General features: G+C 37.9%; 1 protein-coding gene across 3 annotated transcripts in view; it reads right to left on the minus strand.

The window, feature by feature from the left end:
* Positions 1–1,295: 1,295 nt before the first annotated feature.
* LOC134751107 (uncharacterized) overlaps positions 1,296–16,244 on the minus strand; it is a 77,946-nt gene continuing 62,997 nt past the window's right edge. For 2 of the 3 annotated variants that reach the window (XM_063686455.1, XM_063686456.1), the window contains exons 7-13: positions 15,723–15,833; positions 15,359–15,522; positions 14,793–14,991; positions 11,163–11,327; positions 10,823–10,893; positions 9,480–9,653; positions 1,296–8,687 (exon numbers count right to left, since the gene is read on the minus strand). In XM_063686455.1, the coding sequence (XP_063542525.1) occupies positions 8,504–8,687; positions 9,480–9,653; positions 10,823–10,893; positions 11,163–11,327; positions 14,793–14,991; positions 15,359–15,522; positions 15,723–15,833 (1,068 nt within the window). In that variant the 3' untranslated portion in view covers positions 1,296–8,503. The remainder of the gene's footprint in view (positions 8,688–9,479; positions 9,654–10,822; positions 10,894–11,162; positions 11,328–14,792; positions 14,992–15,358; positions 15,523–15,722; positions 15,834–16,244) is intronic. The other variant, XM_063686457.1, reaches the window with a different exon arrangement.

A 16,244-nucleotide genomic window follows, 5' to 3' on the forward strand; every position in this document is an offset into this window, starting at 1 on the left:
GTTTGCTTTTCTTTTATATATTTTTTTTCTCTGCACCAATTGTGTCTCTGTTTGGCCCTATGGTTGACTGGTAGAGAATACCAATTGGCATTAAGTCCGCCGTTTGTACATTGTTGTATATATTTTGTGCAATAAACTTTACTAAAATAAATATCGCTTAGCCTACCCACATTATTGTGATTATCAAGATACCTAAAGGTCTTACTAGCTAATACATACGTATATTTCAGTCATCCTGTATACTTTAAGAGTTACCTTTAATATCAGCTGAGCATCTGAGCATCGATTTCAGCTGGATTCGTGCCAAGCCCGCAAGGTCGATCGATCCTTCACACATGTGGGCCACGAAATATAAGTACTACAGCGTAACCGCGGACACGTTGTCTTTTTTTTTTATACCACGACGGTGGCAAACAAGCGTACGGCCCGCCTGATGGTAAGCAGTCACCGTAGCCTATGGACGCCTGCAACACCAGAGATATTACATGCGCGTTGCCGACCCTTTAAAAACCTGTACACTCATTTTTTGAAGAACCCCATACTGTAGTCCCTCGGGAAAACCTCGGCAGGGAGCTTATTCCACAGCCGAAGCGTCCGCGAGAGGAAATTCCTCTTAAACCGCACAGTACGCGTTTTGCCTCTACGAAGCATTTTTGCTATATACCGGGAAACCATTATCGCCTATGACGTAGCGCTACGACCGTAGCTCAGCGGTGAATGTGTTTAAACCCTTGAATTGCACGAACACGATATGAAATTGATGAAAAGTAATAACGCCTACACATTGCAGATTGCGTGCTACGTTTTAATATAGGAACTTGCCAACTTTGGAGCTATCTCTACTTATCGTGGCCGTGAACTTTAAGGCCTTTAGGCTATGTCGTAAAAAGCAGATTTACTTACTTGCAGTATAAATTACTTTTGACAAGGTTAATTCTGTCATCTTTGTGGCTACCAGCAGTTTGGCACTGACAAACGCTATCGAGAACGAACAATGTTTCTACAGTAGACAATAGAGGGTAGATTTTGCACCATGTCTGTCGATCGATTAAATGCAATACCGAACGTACGTGTTTTAGTTAGTGCTCTCCTCATATCCTGGATTCCCTGGGCCCTCGGCAGATATTTCTCAGTTGCAATAAATTGAATTTTTATTTATTTATTAGAATTTGATTTATTTTTTCATGAAGTAGTTTTTTCCACTCTTTTACATTCATTTTTAACATGGAAAAGGGTTAAGATTGTCAATGAGCCTGTAGGTAACAACGAAAAGTGATCTTGAAAAATAAAACAACTGTATCTACTCTCATCTATATTTATTTGTATTTCACATCCACAGTCACGTTTGAAACCTCTTACGAAGAATATTTACAAAAAAACTCAACCTTACATTAGTTACATTATTTTAATACATTTTCAATTTTTTAAACGATTAGAAAAACCCTAAAAGAAATATTAACTCTATATCCATAAGACATAAAGTGATTTTTTTCTAAACACTAACATACGGGCCAATTCGAACAATGATCTAGATATCAACTAGATATCCACGAGATATGAAACAGAAACGATAACGAGATATTTATGAAAGTCATGTCTAATTTGACATTTCCGAGATTCCGAATGTCCTCTTGAACGATCTCTTTAAGATTTGCTTAAGATATTACTTAGACATCCAATGGATATCTAATGGATATCCCAAAACGTCACAATAATTGTAGCGTGAAATGACAATTGGTTTCTCGAATCGAACTGCAAAAGATAACTAGTTGAGAACAACGCACCTATTAGATCTCGTATTGTTCTCGTATCTAGTAATTATCACGTTGTTCGAATTGACCTGACATTTACTGCCGTTTTCGTAGCGCTACGCTCGTAGCCGATCCCAGCGTTTTCCCGCTTTGTATTGGAAAGCGACTACGAACAGAGAACCCGCCAAGCGGGTTCCCGGCACCCAATGTGTTAAAGTAAAAGTTTTAAGTTCCAGAGATCAAGGAAGCGGTTCTAACAGCTCTATTCAAACTACGTATTCAATTTGTACTACATGAAAACTGATAGAGTGAGACCAAGTGTCACTTTAAACGCCAACTTCTATGAAATTATGACGTTAAATAACACTTGCACAGTCTGGGCTATCAAAATCGCTGCCAGCTTAGCTTGGTTTAACTCTCTTTATAATTTGCTATAATAGCTATAGTATACGAGACTATGAAAATTGGAATAGCGCTACTTCTAGGCAAAACAGGGGATCGGACTGACTACTCAAATTACTTTTCTCTCTCTCTCTCTTTTCTTCTCTATCTCTTTAAGTTTAACCTTTTGAACGCCAGACGACGAAGGAATATGCCGCGCCCCGGACGCCAGGCGATCGCGATTATTTAAGCGAAATTGAACTTTACGGAGTCCCGCGTAAGTACCTATTGCATTAACGTGGCTGTCAGCTGTAGCCGTCGTTGGCGTCCTTGGCAAGACTTTCCGACGGCCACAGCCGTCTGTGGCGGACAAAACGTCTAACTAAGCAAAGTAAAGTAGTGTCATTATAAACTTTATAATTGATATTAACCTGTTAAATTAAATGATTTGTTTAAATTTGAACTTTAATAGGTGTCAATAGAGTTGAATATTAAAACTGCCACATATGACTTCGTTGTCATTGCAAAAGCTTGGTCGTCGTGGACTCAATTTTTAGAGTTGTGTACCCAAAGGGTAAAAACGGGATCCTTCGCACCGGGACACGGTCCGTCTGTCAACCGTGAACCATGAACCGTGATAGCTAGACAGTTGAAATTTTCACAGAGATGATATATTTCTGTTGCCGCTATAACAACAAATACTAAAAAGTACAGAACCCTCGGTGGGCGAGTGGTGAGTCCGACTCGCACTTGTCCGGTTTTTTATTATTATTTGCTATAAATAATAGAAAGCAAAAAAATAAGTGGATACAATTTTATTTTGTATATTTTTAAAACTTATTTTATTGTTCAATGTGAAATTATTCATTTCGATTTCAGTCTGATCTCCCATTATGACCGTGTTATTTTCATTACCTCGTATACTTTATTCCATTTATACAGGGACACTAAAGTTATAGTAGAATATGGAGTTTAGAAGGAAACTGATTTAACAAAATTTACCATCTTATCTCATTGTAACATTGTCTATAAGGGCAGCTTTAGAATAGCATTTTATACGCGCGTATAAGCTCGTTATTGGAAGCGCGTGTAGGCGCGTACAGGTCAAATGTATCGAACTGTAAGCGCGAAATGCCGAAACGGTTGTCTGAAACTGCTCTAAATTGATTTCACAATTCGGTGACTGACGGTTTTTAAGTATATTTCAGACCAAATGAGAGAAACTAAAATGTAAAAAAATATATCGGTAAATGAAAAAATTCCGATAATCATATTCTACTAGAACTCTGTCCTGTTTCTATATATTATACGTACAATTGAAGATATCTAGCAAACTACTTCTATACTATTGATAGTTTAAATAGCAAAATAGATTTATTTTTCACAAAAATATATGATATCGAATATAATTGACAAGAATACAAGCAGAACGTGAATTTTGGCGATTTTTATATAATTAATGGCAAGTTATATTTTTATTAAATGCAAATACCATTTACAAGATTTTTTTCATAGCGCTATATTAGAAAACAAGCGTATGGTCTACTTGGGAGTAAGATAGCACCGTAGACTACGTACGTAGTTGGGCCATTCTACTTTTCGTTGTACATATTTTTGCCAATTTTTCGTTAAATGTATATTACAGAATACTTGACCATTACTTTCATTTTCTGTTTTGTGATATAGAAAGAGGCTTAATTAGGCAATTAATTCCGATGCCTTTCTTCAATAAATAATACCTGTAAATATTCTATCACAGTAAATCCGTGGTCCTTGATGGTCTCCCGATTTGTATGAAAATATGGCACTTACCATCTTTTTACATTTATCAATATTAATTCCTATTTGATTCTGGTACAATTTGGAAATGCTATACGCGAATTCAATATCTATCATATTTTTTCTGGTCATTAAAAAGTAGAATGTATTTAAATTACATTGTAAATGGTATTTGTATTAAACATACAAATTATTCATTCATTCACGCGCTAAATTTGCAAATAGTAAACTATAGTCCTCTATCACTCAAGTCACTCAACTAAGACGGTAGCCCAGTTTTAATTTTTTTAACTTACCGAGTGTAACGCAAATCAGTAGCCGTACCATGAGTTGACACTTGAAGTTTACGTTAGCGACTGCTACTGGACTCGATCGCAGTGCATCTCGCTCGCACTGATATATTGGTGCGATAGTGAATGCGATCGAGTTCACGCAGTCGCTAACGTAAATGCCAAATACCAACACGTGGTAGACTTGCAGTTTGATGAAGCCAAACCTTCAACCACATCGAACTGATCACCAACCGTCTAAATTAAATGTTATACCTATAAAATTTTGGGATATTTTTTTCTCTTACATTTTCACATAATTTTCAATTCCATACATACATATTAAGTTTTAATAAGCATATAGATGGAAAATGGCAATCTCTAGTTATCTAATATCTTATTTAGCTACTCAAATGAGACGTACGAGCGTACATAAAAAAATATATTAAAAATATAACTTGACTGTAACAAAATTCTGCTTTTAACCTTTTGAACGCCAAAAACACCTATAGGCGTCGTGCTCACAACGCCATGAACAACTTTACTACAAGCGATATGGCGTACGTTGTCAAAGTAACCTTCACACTTTTGAGTAAGGTTTACATTAGCTCGATTGCGCCCGTGTCCTTGGCGTGTGAGTGACGTTTTTGTTTAAAACGGAAAGCGTCCAAAAGGCTAAATGTGTCAAAGTCTAGTCAATGGTCCCAGATTTGCCTGTATCTTTATATGAATAACCTGTCAAAGCGTCCTTATGGCAAGCGACAAAGTGGGACTTTTTGCCTGGAAGGAATATATAGCGATATTCTATTAGCAATTGGTTTTTTTCCAGTAGGCAATCTTAATATTGTCACGTATAACGTGTATAACTTAAATCCTTGAATTGATCTCTTGATTTATTACTACTTGACAACTATTTGAACTCGATTCTCTCTTTACACAGCTGAATTAAAAATATTTATTACCATTTGACAGTCCATAACACTCGAATGATTATAAGTTAAATATTAATTTCTACATTAATTTAGCGCATGAAAATATAGCAAAACTTCAATTACGAGTAACCCTTTTCCAGGCCGCACCAATCTACAAAGTTTTCCCAAAAAAAACCAAATATATTCCAATTAATGCAGCTTTGATGATTAATTTTCCGACAGTGCTCGAACCGAAAAGTTCTAATACGAACCTTAAATCGAAATGCTTAGGCTGAAATTCTATTGGCGCTTATAGTACGAGGTCCATAAATCGTACTATGCCTGGAAAAGGCACTTCTCTTCTTTGGCACTCAGATTTCTATTCATAACTTTGTTTGCACATGAATCCAAAACACTTGAATTTAATTTTTTTACTTAATTATATAATTTTTAATTAATTATTACCAGCCTCTTAAGAATTGGGGAACACGGAATTATTGTTAATATAAAATGAATCGACTTAGAAAATATTTACGAGAAAGAAACGAGAGTTTTGACAATTCTACTTTATTTAACTGTCTGCTTAGCCTTACCACGAGTTGACACTTGACGTTTACGTTAGCGACAGCGTAAACTCGATCGCAGTCCATCTCGCTCACATTGATGTATTGGTGCGATAGAGGGAATGCGATCGCTTAACGCGGACGCTAACGTAAATGTCAAACGCCAACTCGTGGTAGCCGTGCTAATGTTGCACTTTTCTCAAATGTCACACTTTCATCTTTTAGAGATGAATGACAGTGTGAATATACTAAAAATAATTTTAAAATGTGTTTCCATTAAAAATGCTTTGCAAGACCAGCATGCACTTATCCGTAAAAACATAAATAACGAAAATATACCTTTTTTGCAAAAAATACTAAAAAACAGTTATGTTTTGATTGTCCGTGACCCCTATTTAATTATCAATTATACATAATATACGAAAAACAATACGTTAAGGATATAAATAAAACAAGAAACTACGAATTTCTGTGATATATTCGTTACATTTGTACCAAATGGGTAACTTGTCTATAGACACCTTAAAAATAACTTTAAATCAGTTTCATTTATTGCGTAAATGCTTTATTAAAATCAGCACCATGACAACATAAAAAATAACCAGTTATTTGGACTGCAGTGTATATCAATTGGTGCCGTGACCAGCATTTGAGTTCCACGATTTAAAAATCAGGAATGGGTAAATGTTTCATATTATTGCTAAACACTGGGCCAATGTTTGTACATAGGTCACTAGGTAAGTTTTACAATAGACAAATATGAAACAAAGAAGTGGCATATCACATATACTTTAAAAAAAAATATTTCCATAGACAATGTTTGGCGGGAAAATATTTACTTTTCTCTTAAATTTGCTTATAAAATTGATACGAATATTTTATACAATATTTTCATTTCATACAAAGTTTAATTCTATTTTTTTATAAATAGATTTACAAAGAATGTTCTCCCGCCAAATATTGTCTATGGAAATATAGTTTTAAAAAGTATACGTGATATGCCTCCTGTGTTTCATATTTGTCTATTGCAAAACTTATCTAGTGACCTATGTAAATTCCCATTTTAACACCTTATCAAAGTTAGATTGGAAAGGAATGATCAAACAGATCCATTGTCAAGTCAGTTACAAAAGATAACTCATATTATTGCATATTATCACTCAATCGCTGTCTTTTTACCAAATAAAAATACACATATGTAACAAATAGCAGCGGATAAGGTGGCCAAATACATCGGAAACTTCCATATATTTACAAGCTTTTTATTAACTTGCAATGTACGTTTGTTTGTACGGGTCAAATCTTGCAAGTTAAATTTGACCCACCTCCCAACTTCCAATGAAGCTGAAAATTTGCATAGATATGTAAGTCGGGTGACAATGCAATATTATGGTACCATCGAGCTGATCTGATGATGCAGATGGAGACATGAGGTGGCCACAGGAACTCCAACCCAATTGTGTTTGGGGTTTATAGAATTGTCTCGAAGAGTATTAGTTGCCTGTGGAAAGAAAAATACAGTCAGCGATAAAAGCTTGTACCAAAAATTTAATTTTTCAAAAAACTTATTTATGGTCACAAAGGTGGGCTTCGATATATTTGGCCACTTTAGCCGTCACTTTTTGATGGTGACTATAGCTTTTTTTATTGCTTGAAGTCAATGAGAGGTTTCAATAACTGCACTTTGACACCTTTATTTCCATCTCTATCGCTCGGTTAACAGGTACTGCACGAGTGCTAGAGATGGATTTAATCTTCGCAGCGTTAAAACTGCCTGTTAGAGTGAGAAAGTAATTGGTATTACTATTTCATACAAACGGTTATTAGCTACAATCTTGAAAAACAGCATTAAGACCATGAATAAGGTCTTAGCTCTGGGACTGTGATGTCATGTAGTGTACATAGTGTAAGAAACCCCTCATCACATATTACTACTTAACTTTTGTTTAAAAGTTACCCAAGGTTCATCTATAGTAATAGATAAAATGTCTTTAATCGGTTACATTAATGTAACCTTTTACAAATAAGTTTTACAGTACATATGGTGCTACTTTCCTGCACTAGTGAGGGAATGAGCACTTTCCGTGCCTATGTCGAAAGTTTAAAGGGCCATATGTGCTGTAAAACGTTGTACAATACACATGCGAATAGGTAATTCGCAACTCGATTTAAAACACTCTTCGGTCGTGTTTTAATTTATCACCACTCATGCGAATTTCCTACTTACCGCACTTGTATCGTAAATAACTATTTCGTCACACATTTATTTTACGTTTCACTTTGAACATCATCTCGCTTTCGACAGTACATTACTGCAAATTTCACAAACTAAAATTGATAGCAACAGTCATTTTTGCTGATGCAATTGCTTGGCGTTCAGAGCTCACTCATCAAATAATCGGCAAGCGGTAGACACTAAAATATTGATCATTTAGTTTCTCAGACGTCACTCACTTCTCAACGAAACCCCGTTACTTTTTAACTTAGGGGTGTCGCAAGACCATTTGAACATTAGTCCTTAGGGGTGTCAATAAATCAGGCGTCATTAAAACGCAGTTTTACACCACCGTTTATTGATTACTCCCCATAGAGCTCGTTCGATAACCGCTTTAGAAGCTCGGTGGCCGTCTTCCTGATGATCGCTAGTACTTTTTGCGCTATCCAGCGTGATGATTCATGTCACTTCGCTGTTTTTTTGTTCACAACACTATTACACAGTTTATAGTGTGTCCCCCCTTTTAGAGCACAGGACCGCATCAATCTTCTCTCTAATTAGCTGATATTGCGCTATAGCTTTCGATTCAGGGCTGTCACTTCACAGTTTTTAAACGTCACCGTTCACAATACGTTTATTTATTGATCTCCCCCTTTAGAGCCCGTTCCAACACCGCTTTTGACGCGATCTCGACGGTGACCGTCTTGCTAATTGTAGCTAGCTGGTCATCTTGTGGGGCATCCGTTGGTTCTGTGAGGATGCGAAGAGAGGAGATCTTGGCCTTTTGATAGGCTGTTACGGTGTTCATGCCAAGGAATCTGAAACGAAGGGATTTTCTAAGTTTATGGTTGGTAAAAATGTAAGTTGAGGTGAATGTTTACACATCCTATTCTATATACTCTGATTCTTCTTATGGAAGTTCCATAAGAACATCTCGTTCGGACTGCATATTATGATTATTTTGTATCTCTATACTTGCTTTCAAATAATATCATACGACAACTAGGGTACAAATCAAATTATTTTTATTCAATATTTTGACCTTGAGGCCTTTTTTTAAGTATATGACATCTATTCCAGTTTATAAGCAGTGATCGGTAACGTTTTAATTTCACGGCAGCGTGGTCGAGTTAAAGTAAAGTAACAATTTTAAAGGAGACGGTCAATTAAGGTTCATATGAAGGTTATTAACATTAATTAATAATTTCAGCTGAATTTTACTTCACATATTCCTTTACCTCAACAAAACTGTGATGAAATTAAAACGTTTGTACCGATCACTATTTATAATATCATGCGACATTAGTGCCATTACCGAGGCGCCAGGGCGCCACTACCACAATCTGAGGGTCTATGATAAAGAGGCAGATAGCGAATTTTCGGATTCGGGTTTCCCGGTAGGTCCTCTGTAAGCATCAATGTCATATTTTATTATCTCTGAAAACTTGTCAAAAACCTGTTAAAGGTACAGTATGTATAAGTTACTCTATGGTTTACTAAAAAGGCTAGTCCTGCACTCTGGTGGCAGAACACTGCAGTAATATCCCCTATTAAAGGAACATACAGTAAAGTTAGGAAGATACAGTAGGTATTATTAGCATTAGCATTACCTCACAGCCACGTAGCACACAAGTGAGGCAGCGCCGGCAGCAAGCACCCTCACGACTGGGGATGTGGACAACTGCACTGCGACCCAGGCGGCGGCGGCGGCGCCACACATGCACGCTACACACAGCGCCGTGCGCACCCAGTGCACCACCGTGAAACCGCGCTCCCACTCCACCCTGTCAATTAATATATTATTCACTTCTCATGCTCGTAAAGTTCGACTTTAAGTCGTGCGTAGACGACATAAAGTTGTTTATTATGTTCTAGAGCATAAAGTAAGATCATCTATTACGACCCTTATTGACGTAGCAATAAAGTCCAAAATCTGCCATACAAACTGCCAGCCCTGCCGGGGCGCGCCCGACCGGCGTGCCCCGCGCCCCCGACACAACCGAGTACAATTTACTTAAGGCTTTAATAAATACGGTAAAATAACCTAAAATATTGGATATTTTTGTATATCTTACTCACACTCGAAGTGAAAAGCATAGTGTATTTATAACTCAGGCATAAATGTCCATTTTTATCCGAGGCAGTTTATTGGTTCGAGCGCAACGAGGCATGGCTTTATGCCATTGTTGTAGAATCTACTAATTATTATTTGTTATAATTTTAAGCATAAGATTCCAAACCAGGAAATACCCATCAGCTCAGTACTTAGTCCATCGCTTTCACCCAATAACCTAGTTAATTTTAGATTCCATCAACTCTCAATCGTCCTTACACCCTGGCGGGTGCTGCCTCTGCGTCTGTTCCATGACATGGCCAAGGGCAGCATCCGCCCGGTGTACCCCTTACATTTCATTAAAGTGTCAAAAGGGCCTTTACGTGTTGGCTTCGACTCCGCGCACGCCTCCCAAAGGTCCGGAACACCATTGTTCCGTGATGGGAAAGACATAAAATTTGTATTGAATGAATAAATAGTATTTTATACCATCGTGATATAATAAAGAGCTTTTCAGTCCAGTACCGTGTTTACGGGATTGAAAAGCTTGATTATATCACTATTGTATACAATATTGTTTTGTGTGAGGCCACTAAAATAATACTTTTTCTACTATAAAATCTAAATTATTAAACAAAATTAGGTAGGTACTTCAGTAGATAAAAAGATGGTACAAAAGACATCAACGCACTTCTTATTCATTAAATAGTAGCGCGTTTATGTCTTTTGTTCTATCATTTGGCCTTTCACACGCGACTCGAATTAATTTCAGTTGAATAAAGTGTTTCGTAATAAGACATTATAGTTGAGCCCATAGTGAAAAGTATGCAATTACAGTTTACCACAACCACCAGTATACCAGTAACCACGAGTAGAAAAAATATTAAATGTTGAACATGCCTGCTAGTCTCCTGGACGATGTAGGGCGTGTTGCACACCTTGCATTTCAAGCCGTCAGGTGTTTTGACACTCTGCAAAATAAATACACCGTGTTTTTATAACTTTTGATTTCAAGGGTACCTAAAGTCGGACCAAGTTAACTCAAAACGGACTTTGCAATGACAGAATGTGGAAGAATGACACTTCACACTTTGCTCCGTCAATGTTGGTGCAGAGTTAGCTTATATTTGTCAACTCAATTCAGATTTAACAAATTGTCATGATTTTGATGTCGTGCTCAAATGACCTTAAGGATTATCTTCGTGATTGGTTCGCATGGGGGGTGGGGGTGGGGGGTTACCTCTCCCAGCCACCGGCTGAGGCAGTCGTGGTGCACGGCGGATACGTCTCCGGTGCAGCGGCATGGGTGGATGAGCGGCTCGGGCCGGGAGCTGTCGTAGCATATCCAGCAGTCGCGGGCGGAGCCGACGCTGCCCACCAGCGAGTCTGTCTCGACGTCTGACTGCTGCAATGAGAAAGGGGTTATTACGATTTTGTGTCTCATCGTGTGTCTAGGCGTCATTAGAAACGAAGGAATTTGAACCTTGTAAATTTCTTTTTAGCAGTAAGACGCGTAAAAAAGGCGTTAATTTTAATTTGCATTAGTTGAGATCTAGTACTGATATATTCTTAGCGGAAGCCGCTCGACCCCAATTCCAAAGAAATACCGCAAATCGACGTACAGGTTAGCCGTTTGGCACACGCATACAAAACAAAATTGTTGACTGTTGTTAATTAAAACAAAAAGAATTTTCGAAACATACCAAGTTCGGGCTTCTCCAGATACTGTTAGCACCTCTAGTACATTGTAAAAAAAAAATGTTAATGATATTATTTTCAAAACTGCTTTCTCGGGGTTGGATATGAGGATATCACGTATCATTTGTGGTCTATTGTACAAAAAAAATCAGCCATATCGTATCTGGAGGAGCCCAAACTTGGTATGTTTCGAAAATTCTTTTTTGTTTTAATTAAAAAAAGAATGGCCGAAATTGACCTCTAGTATGCGTGTGCCAAACGGCTAACCTGTACATCGATTTGCGGTTTTTTAATTCGACCGGGTTACACTATAATACCAAAGCAACTATATTATATTAATTGCATTAGGTCTAAAGGCCCTATCACACTAGCGATTTGCAAGCGAGATGAAAGCGAGGCGAGGCGCTTTCAACTCGCAAGTTTACGCACCTAAAACCGTTATTCTTAATAATGTTTTTGCTTTCTCAAAATTAGTTTAAATATCATTCTCCCTAATACATCACAGATGAATCAAATGTTAAGAACCACGGGCCTATCTTTCCCAAACTCACCAAACTCCTCCAAGGCAAAGGCAACACCTCACAGCGACGATGCAACAACGAGGTTAGCAACACTCTGCATAACGCCCAACGCCAGTAGCCAATCACGTACGAGATCAGCCGAGCCTTCTGTCGCCATGACAGCTCGCTGATATGCGCGCTTATTATCCACTGGGGAGACATTTTGAGGTTAGACTAAGAGATAATGGCGGCGGTGCCTTACAAAATGTCGGTGCCTTTGTGACTTCCAATACCAATGATGACTGTCGAAAATTATATTCAACTGGCAAAAAAATCATCGTTTAAATAGTTTTTTAAAAGTAAAATATACTTTCTCAAAAAACATCAACGAGTCGTTTTAAAACATGAAAAGTAAGAAGTTTTATGCATAGCGATAAAAACTTTATGGTTTTTCTATGAACATTTGATAAGAAATTTATGGTATTATCGGATAGATTTCTTTCGGTGAAAACAAAGTTTAATGAATGTCATTTTGGACTGTTTAAAAACGATATATTAGTTAATAAATACAAATCAGTCATTGGAATAAGTAAAATATATAATATATATATATATATACTCGTATAGCGGCTTGATATTGACAAAACTCAAGCAAGAACAGAAAGCATTTAAGCTGAAGACTTCGACGACCCAAAAGCGGAAACGAACGGACTCAAACCTTTTCACTTACATACAAAAAACGGACGGACTAAACTTGCACCTACATAAAAAAACGGACGGACTAAACCTTTCACCTACATTCGATAAAACGAACGTACTAACCTTTCACCTAAAAAACAAAAACAAAACACGTCTGGATGGTGTCCAGATACTCCAAATTGGAGACAATAAAGGCATACAACAACAAAAAACAGACCTTTGATTCAATGTCCTTTAATTTAATGTGGGGTGAATTCAATGTTAGTCAACAAATTACTTAAGTGGTATAACAAACTAATTCCTTGAAAGTAAGACAAATATAACCGATTTAATTCTTTACTGGAGTCCAAAAGTCATGTTTAGACATTGATACGTCTATTTTTTCAATGCATAGGTAATCATGGACAAATATTATTTACTATATTTTCTAGCTTAACTCGTATCCAGAAACAAGGAAATAGACAATATTGAGTAATTTTACTTTACGTATTCAAATGGATGTGAAAATTGCCGTATTATGATTTACATTCAATTATATGACTCAACTATCCTACCGGTCTCTAAATCAACTATTGTATATAAACACTTACCGTTAATGGTAATAATATTTTAAATATTACGACATTATGTATAGGTATATCTAAACTCCGCATAACCGTTAAGAAGAATAAACATTATAATCGTGTTTTAAATTTATTAAATTAACAACCCTAAACAGTTGTACGGATAATAATAGATCGGCTCAGATGCTCAAAAATATCTGTAGACTAGTTTTAATTTTTAACCTATTTTGTACTAGTTACGTAAGTACTTAATAAAATAATTAGAGATAACTTTATCAACGTATTTTTTGGCCACACTCTAAAATCTCAATAAATTTCGCGTTATATTCAGGCAACTTTAAAAATACGACATTCAGAATTCATAGCAATTCGAGTTTTAGTTATTAGATCTGTGTCCAATATGATCAACTTAAACAAAAAACGTCACTTATAAACGTCACTTATGACACTGACACATCAGATTGGAAACAGATCTAATAACTAAACCTCGAATTGGCCTGATTATCATCATACAGGTTAATTTTGTATCCAAACACTGGAAGTAAATTTTTTGCTTCCACTTTCAAAACTGTTGTCACAATAACAGGCCAATTCGAGTTTTAGTTATTAAATCTCATTCAGATATGATACTGATATGATATTGATCTGATTCTGATCTGTCAGTGTCAAAAGTGACGTTTTTGGCTGAAGGTTGACATAATGCGCAATTCAGCATTCTCCTCTAAAGGAGATTGTAACCATACATGATAAAAATAACTCATCCCGATAACATTTTACCAAGACCTTTCACCCTAAACAGTGTAAGCGTTGACTTAAGATCTTGTCAACAGTACTGACAGTAAACATTTGTATTCATACGCGCCAAATGAACGATTAATTATCTAATTTAATGCTATCAGTCAGGTCAGTGTGATATTTCCTGTGAATTATTGCGTTGACCAAGATAATCTCAATTGAGAACATTCTACCCACTTTAGATATGCTTTCTTCGGTATTACTTTATGCAAATTATGTACGTACAGTTAGCAACGGAAGTTACTAAGCGGGCAAGATGTTCACAATGGTCTTCGCATATCATTTTGAACTCCTAATGGCTTGCCCGCATAATTACTGACTACTAACTAAAAGACAGTTACCAATCTTAATGGGGGTTTTATTTCTGTCATTATACCATAAACCTCCCCAATATACGTTAAGGTACCTTAGCGTCTCATTGGTCCTGCATTGGCGGTTCTGTTGAAGCTTGGGGGAGGGACGAAGGGGGAGAGACAGTACCTTATAGTCCGGCCACACACTCGACGAGTGGCATGGGAAGAAGGCAGAAACGCAGTGTGGCCACGTTACCCGCCAGTACCCGTGGTTTTGCTTGGGGGAGGGGTAAGAGGAGGAAGGGACGGGCGAGAACATTACCTTAACGTCCTGATGATGCTGCAACAATTCCTGCAGCTTGGCATCGTCGAGCTGACGCGCCAGCAGGCGCCGAGGGTTCAGCAGCCAGAGTCGCTCGGGTGCCATGGAGTTCCACAGGACGCAGGGGAACCATAGCGCGACCCCGATCTCGGCTAGGCGGAACACAAGGTCGTGCCAGTTGCGAGATACCACTGGGACTCTGGGAATAAAATGAAATATTATTAGGGGTCAGTTTTACACATATAGATCTAGTCACGAACTAAGCAAAGTTACGAGTGTCTTCGAGGCATTCGAAGGATGAGCACCAAAGCCTGGCTGACCAGGCAAGCAAATTGGAGTTGGGTTCTGAACTACAATGGGCTCAACTGTTCTCTCACAGCAAGCCGAGCGCTTCCTTAACGAGGAACCTCGCTATAAAGAGTATAAAAGCTTAGGACACTTATTCACTTGGTTTTCCAAGGCTCGCAGAGCTTGTCCGAAGCGAAGTCACCCACGCCGAAGAGTATCAAAGACTGGCTGACTAACCATGGATTGTTGTTGAGAATCCTAAACTAAACAAATCTTACTTAGTTTTCCACAGCTCGCTGAGCGTCTCCGAGGCGAGGAACCCAGCAATGAGGATCAGCATCAAAGCCTGGCTGACGAGCCCGACCCTGGATTGGTGGAGTTGGGAGTGGTCCACCGAGCGGGGGTCGACTGCTCCGCCGCGAGACATGTCCGTTTGAACGCCCTGTTGCATAGACTTTATTTGACAAACATGAACAGGTGAACGTGAAATGTGGTACACGAAACAAATCTATAGAGATTTAATAGTTAGCCTTCGTCTTTCGAAATTATCAGTGTGTCCAAGTCTTTACTCAAGCGGTAGAAAGCTGTAGCGCATCAGTCAGAAAACAGAAGGGTATTTCAAAGATTAATAGATATCGTTACCTGTTTGGTGACAAGCGTGGCTTGTGCGTCATCATCTGCCGCGGATGAAGGTCCCGGCCGTGGCTGTATCACTGTGCACACCTTTGTCTCCTTTAGAAATTCGCCGCGAAGCTGCACAGATAATTTTCGTGTTACCAATAACATTAACCACACAAAGGTCCGTCCAGATCTGGCGAATGACGATTTGCGGCACGTTCATGCACTACACGTACGCCACAATAGTAAGTACTACGAAGTGCACGTGAGCAGTTAACGATCTTAACTCATATGGTTTGCGAATAGCGCGTTAACGCATTCGCCAACTCTGGACTATTAGGGAGTGGTCCCGGTATTTTATACAAATACAATACCAGAACCGGGAATTCCAGGTTCTTGTTATACAAACTCAGCACCGGGTGCAGTATATACTCTGAGTGACCACGCCGCTTGTTATACGCTACATTAAATATGCATGGGGACTTATTTTAATATATACATAGAGTAACTTATACTAGAGCGGTACTGTCATAGTAAATTTTGTAA

Source organism: Cydia strobilella, chromosome 21 (assembly GCF_947568885.1).
Source record: "Cydia strobilella chromosome 21, ilCydStro3.1, whole genome shotgun sequence".
Lineage (NCBI taxonomy): Eukaryota > Metazoa > Arthropoda > Insecta > Lepidoptera > Tortricidae > Cydia > Cydia strobilella.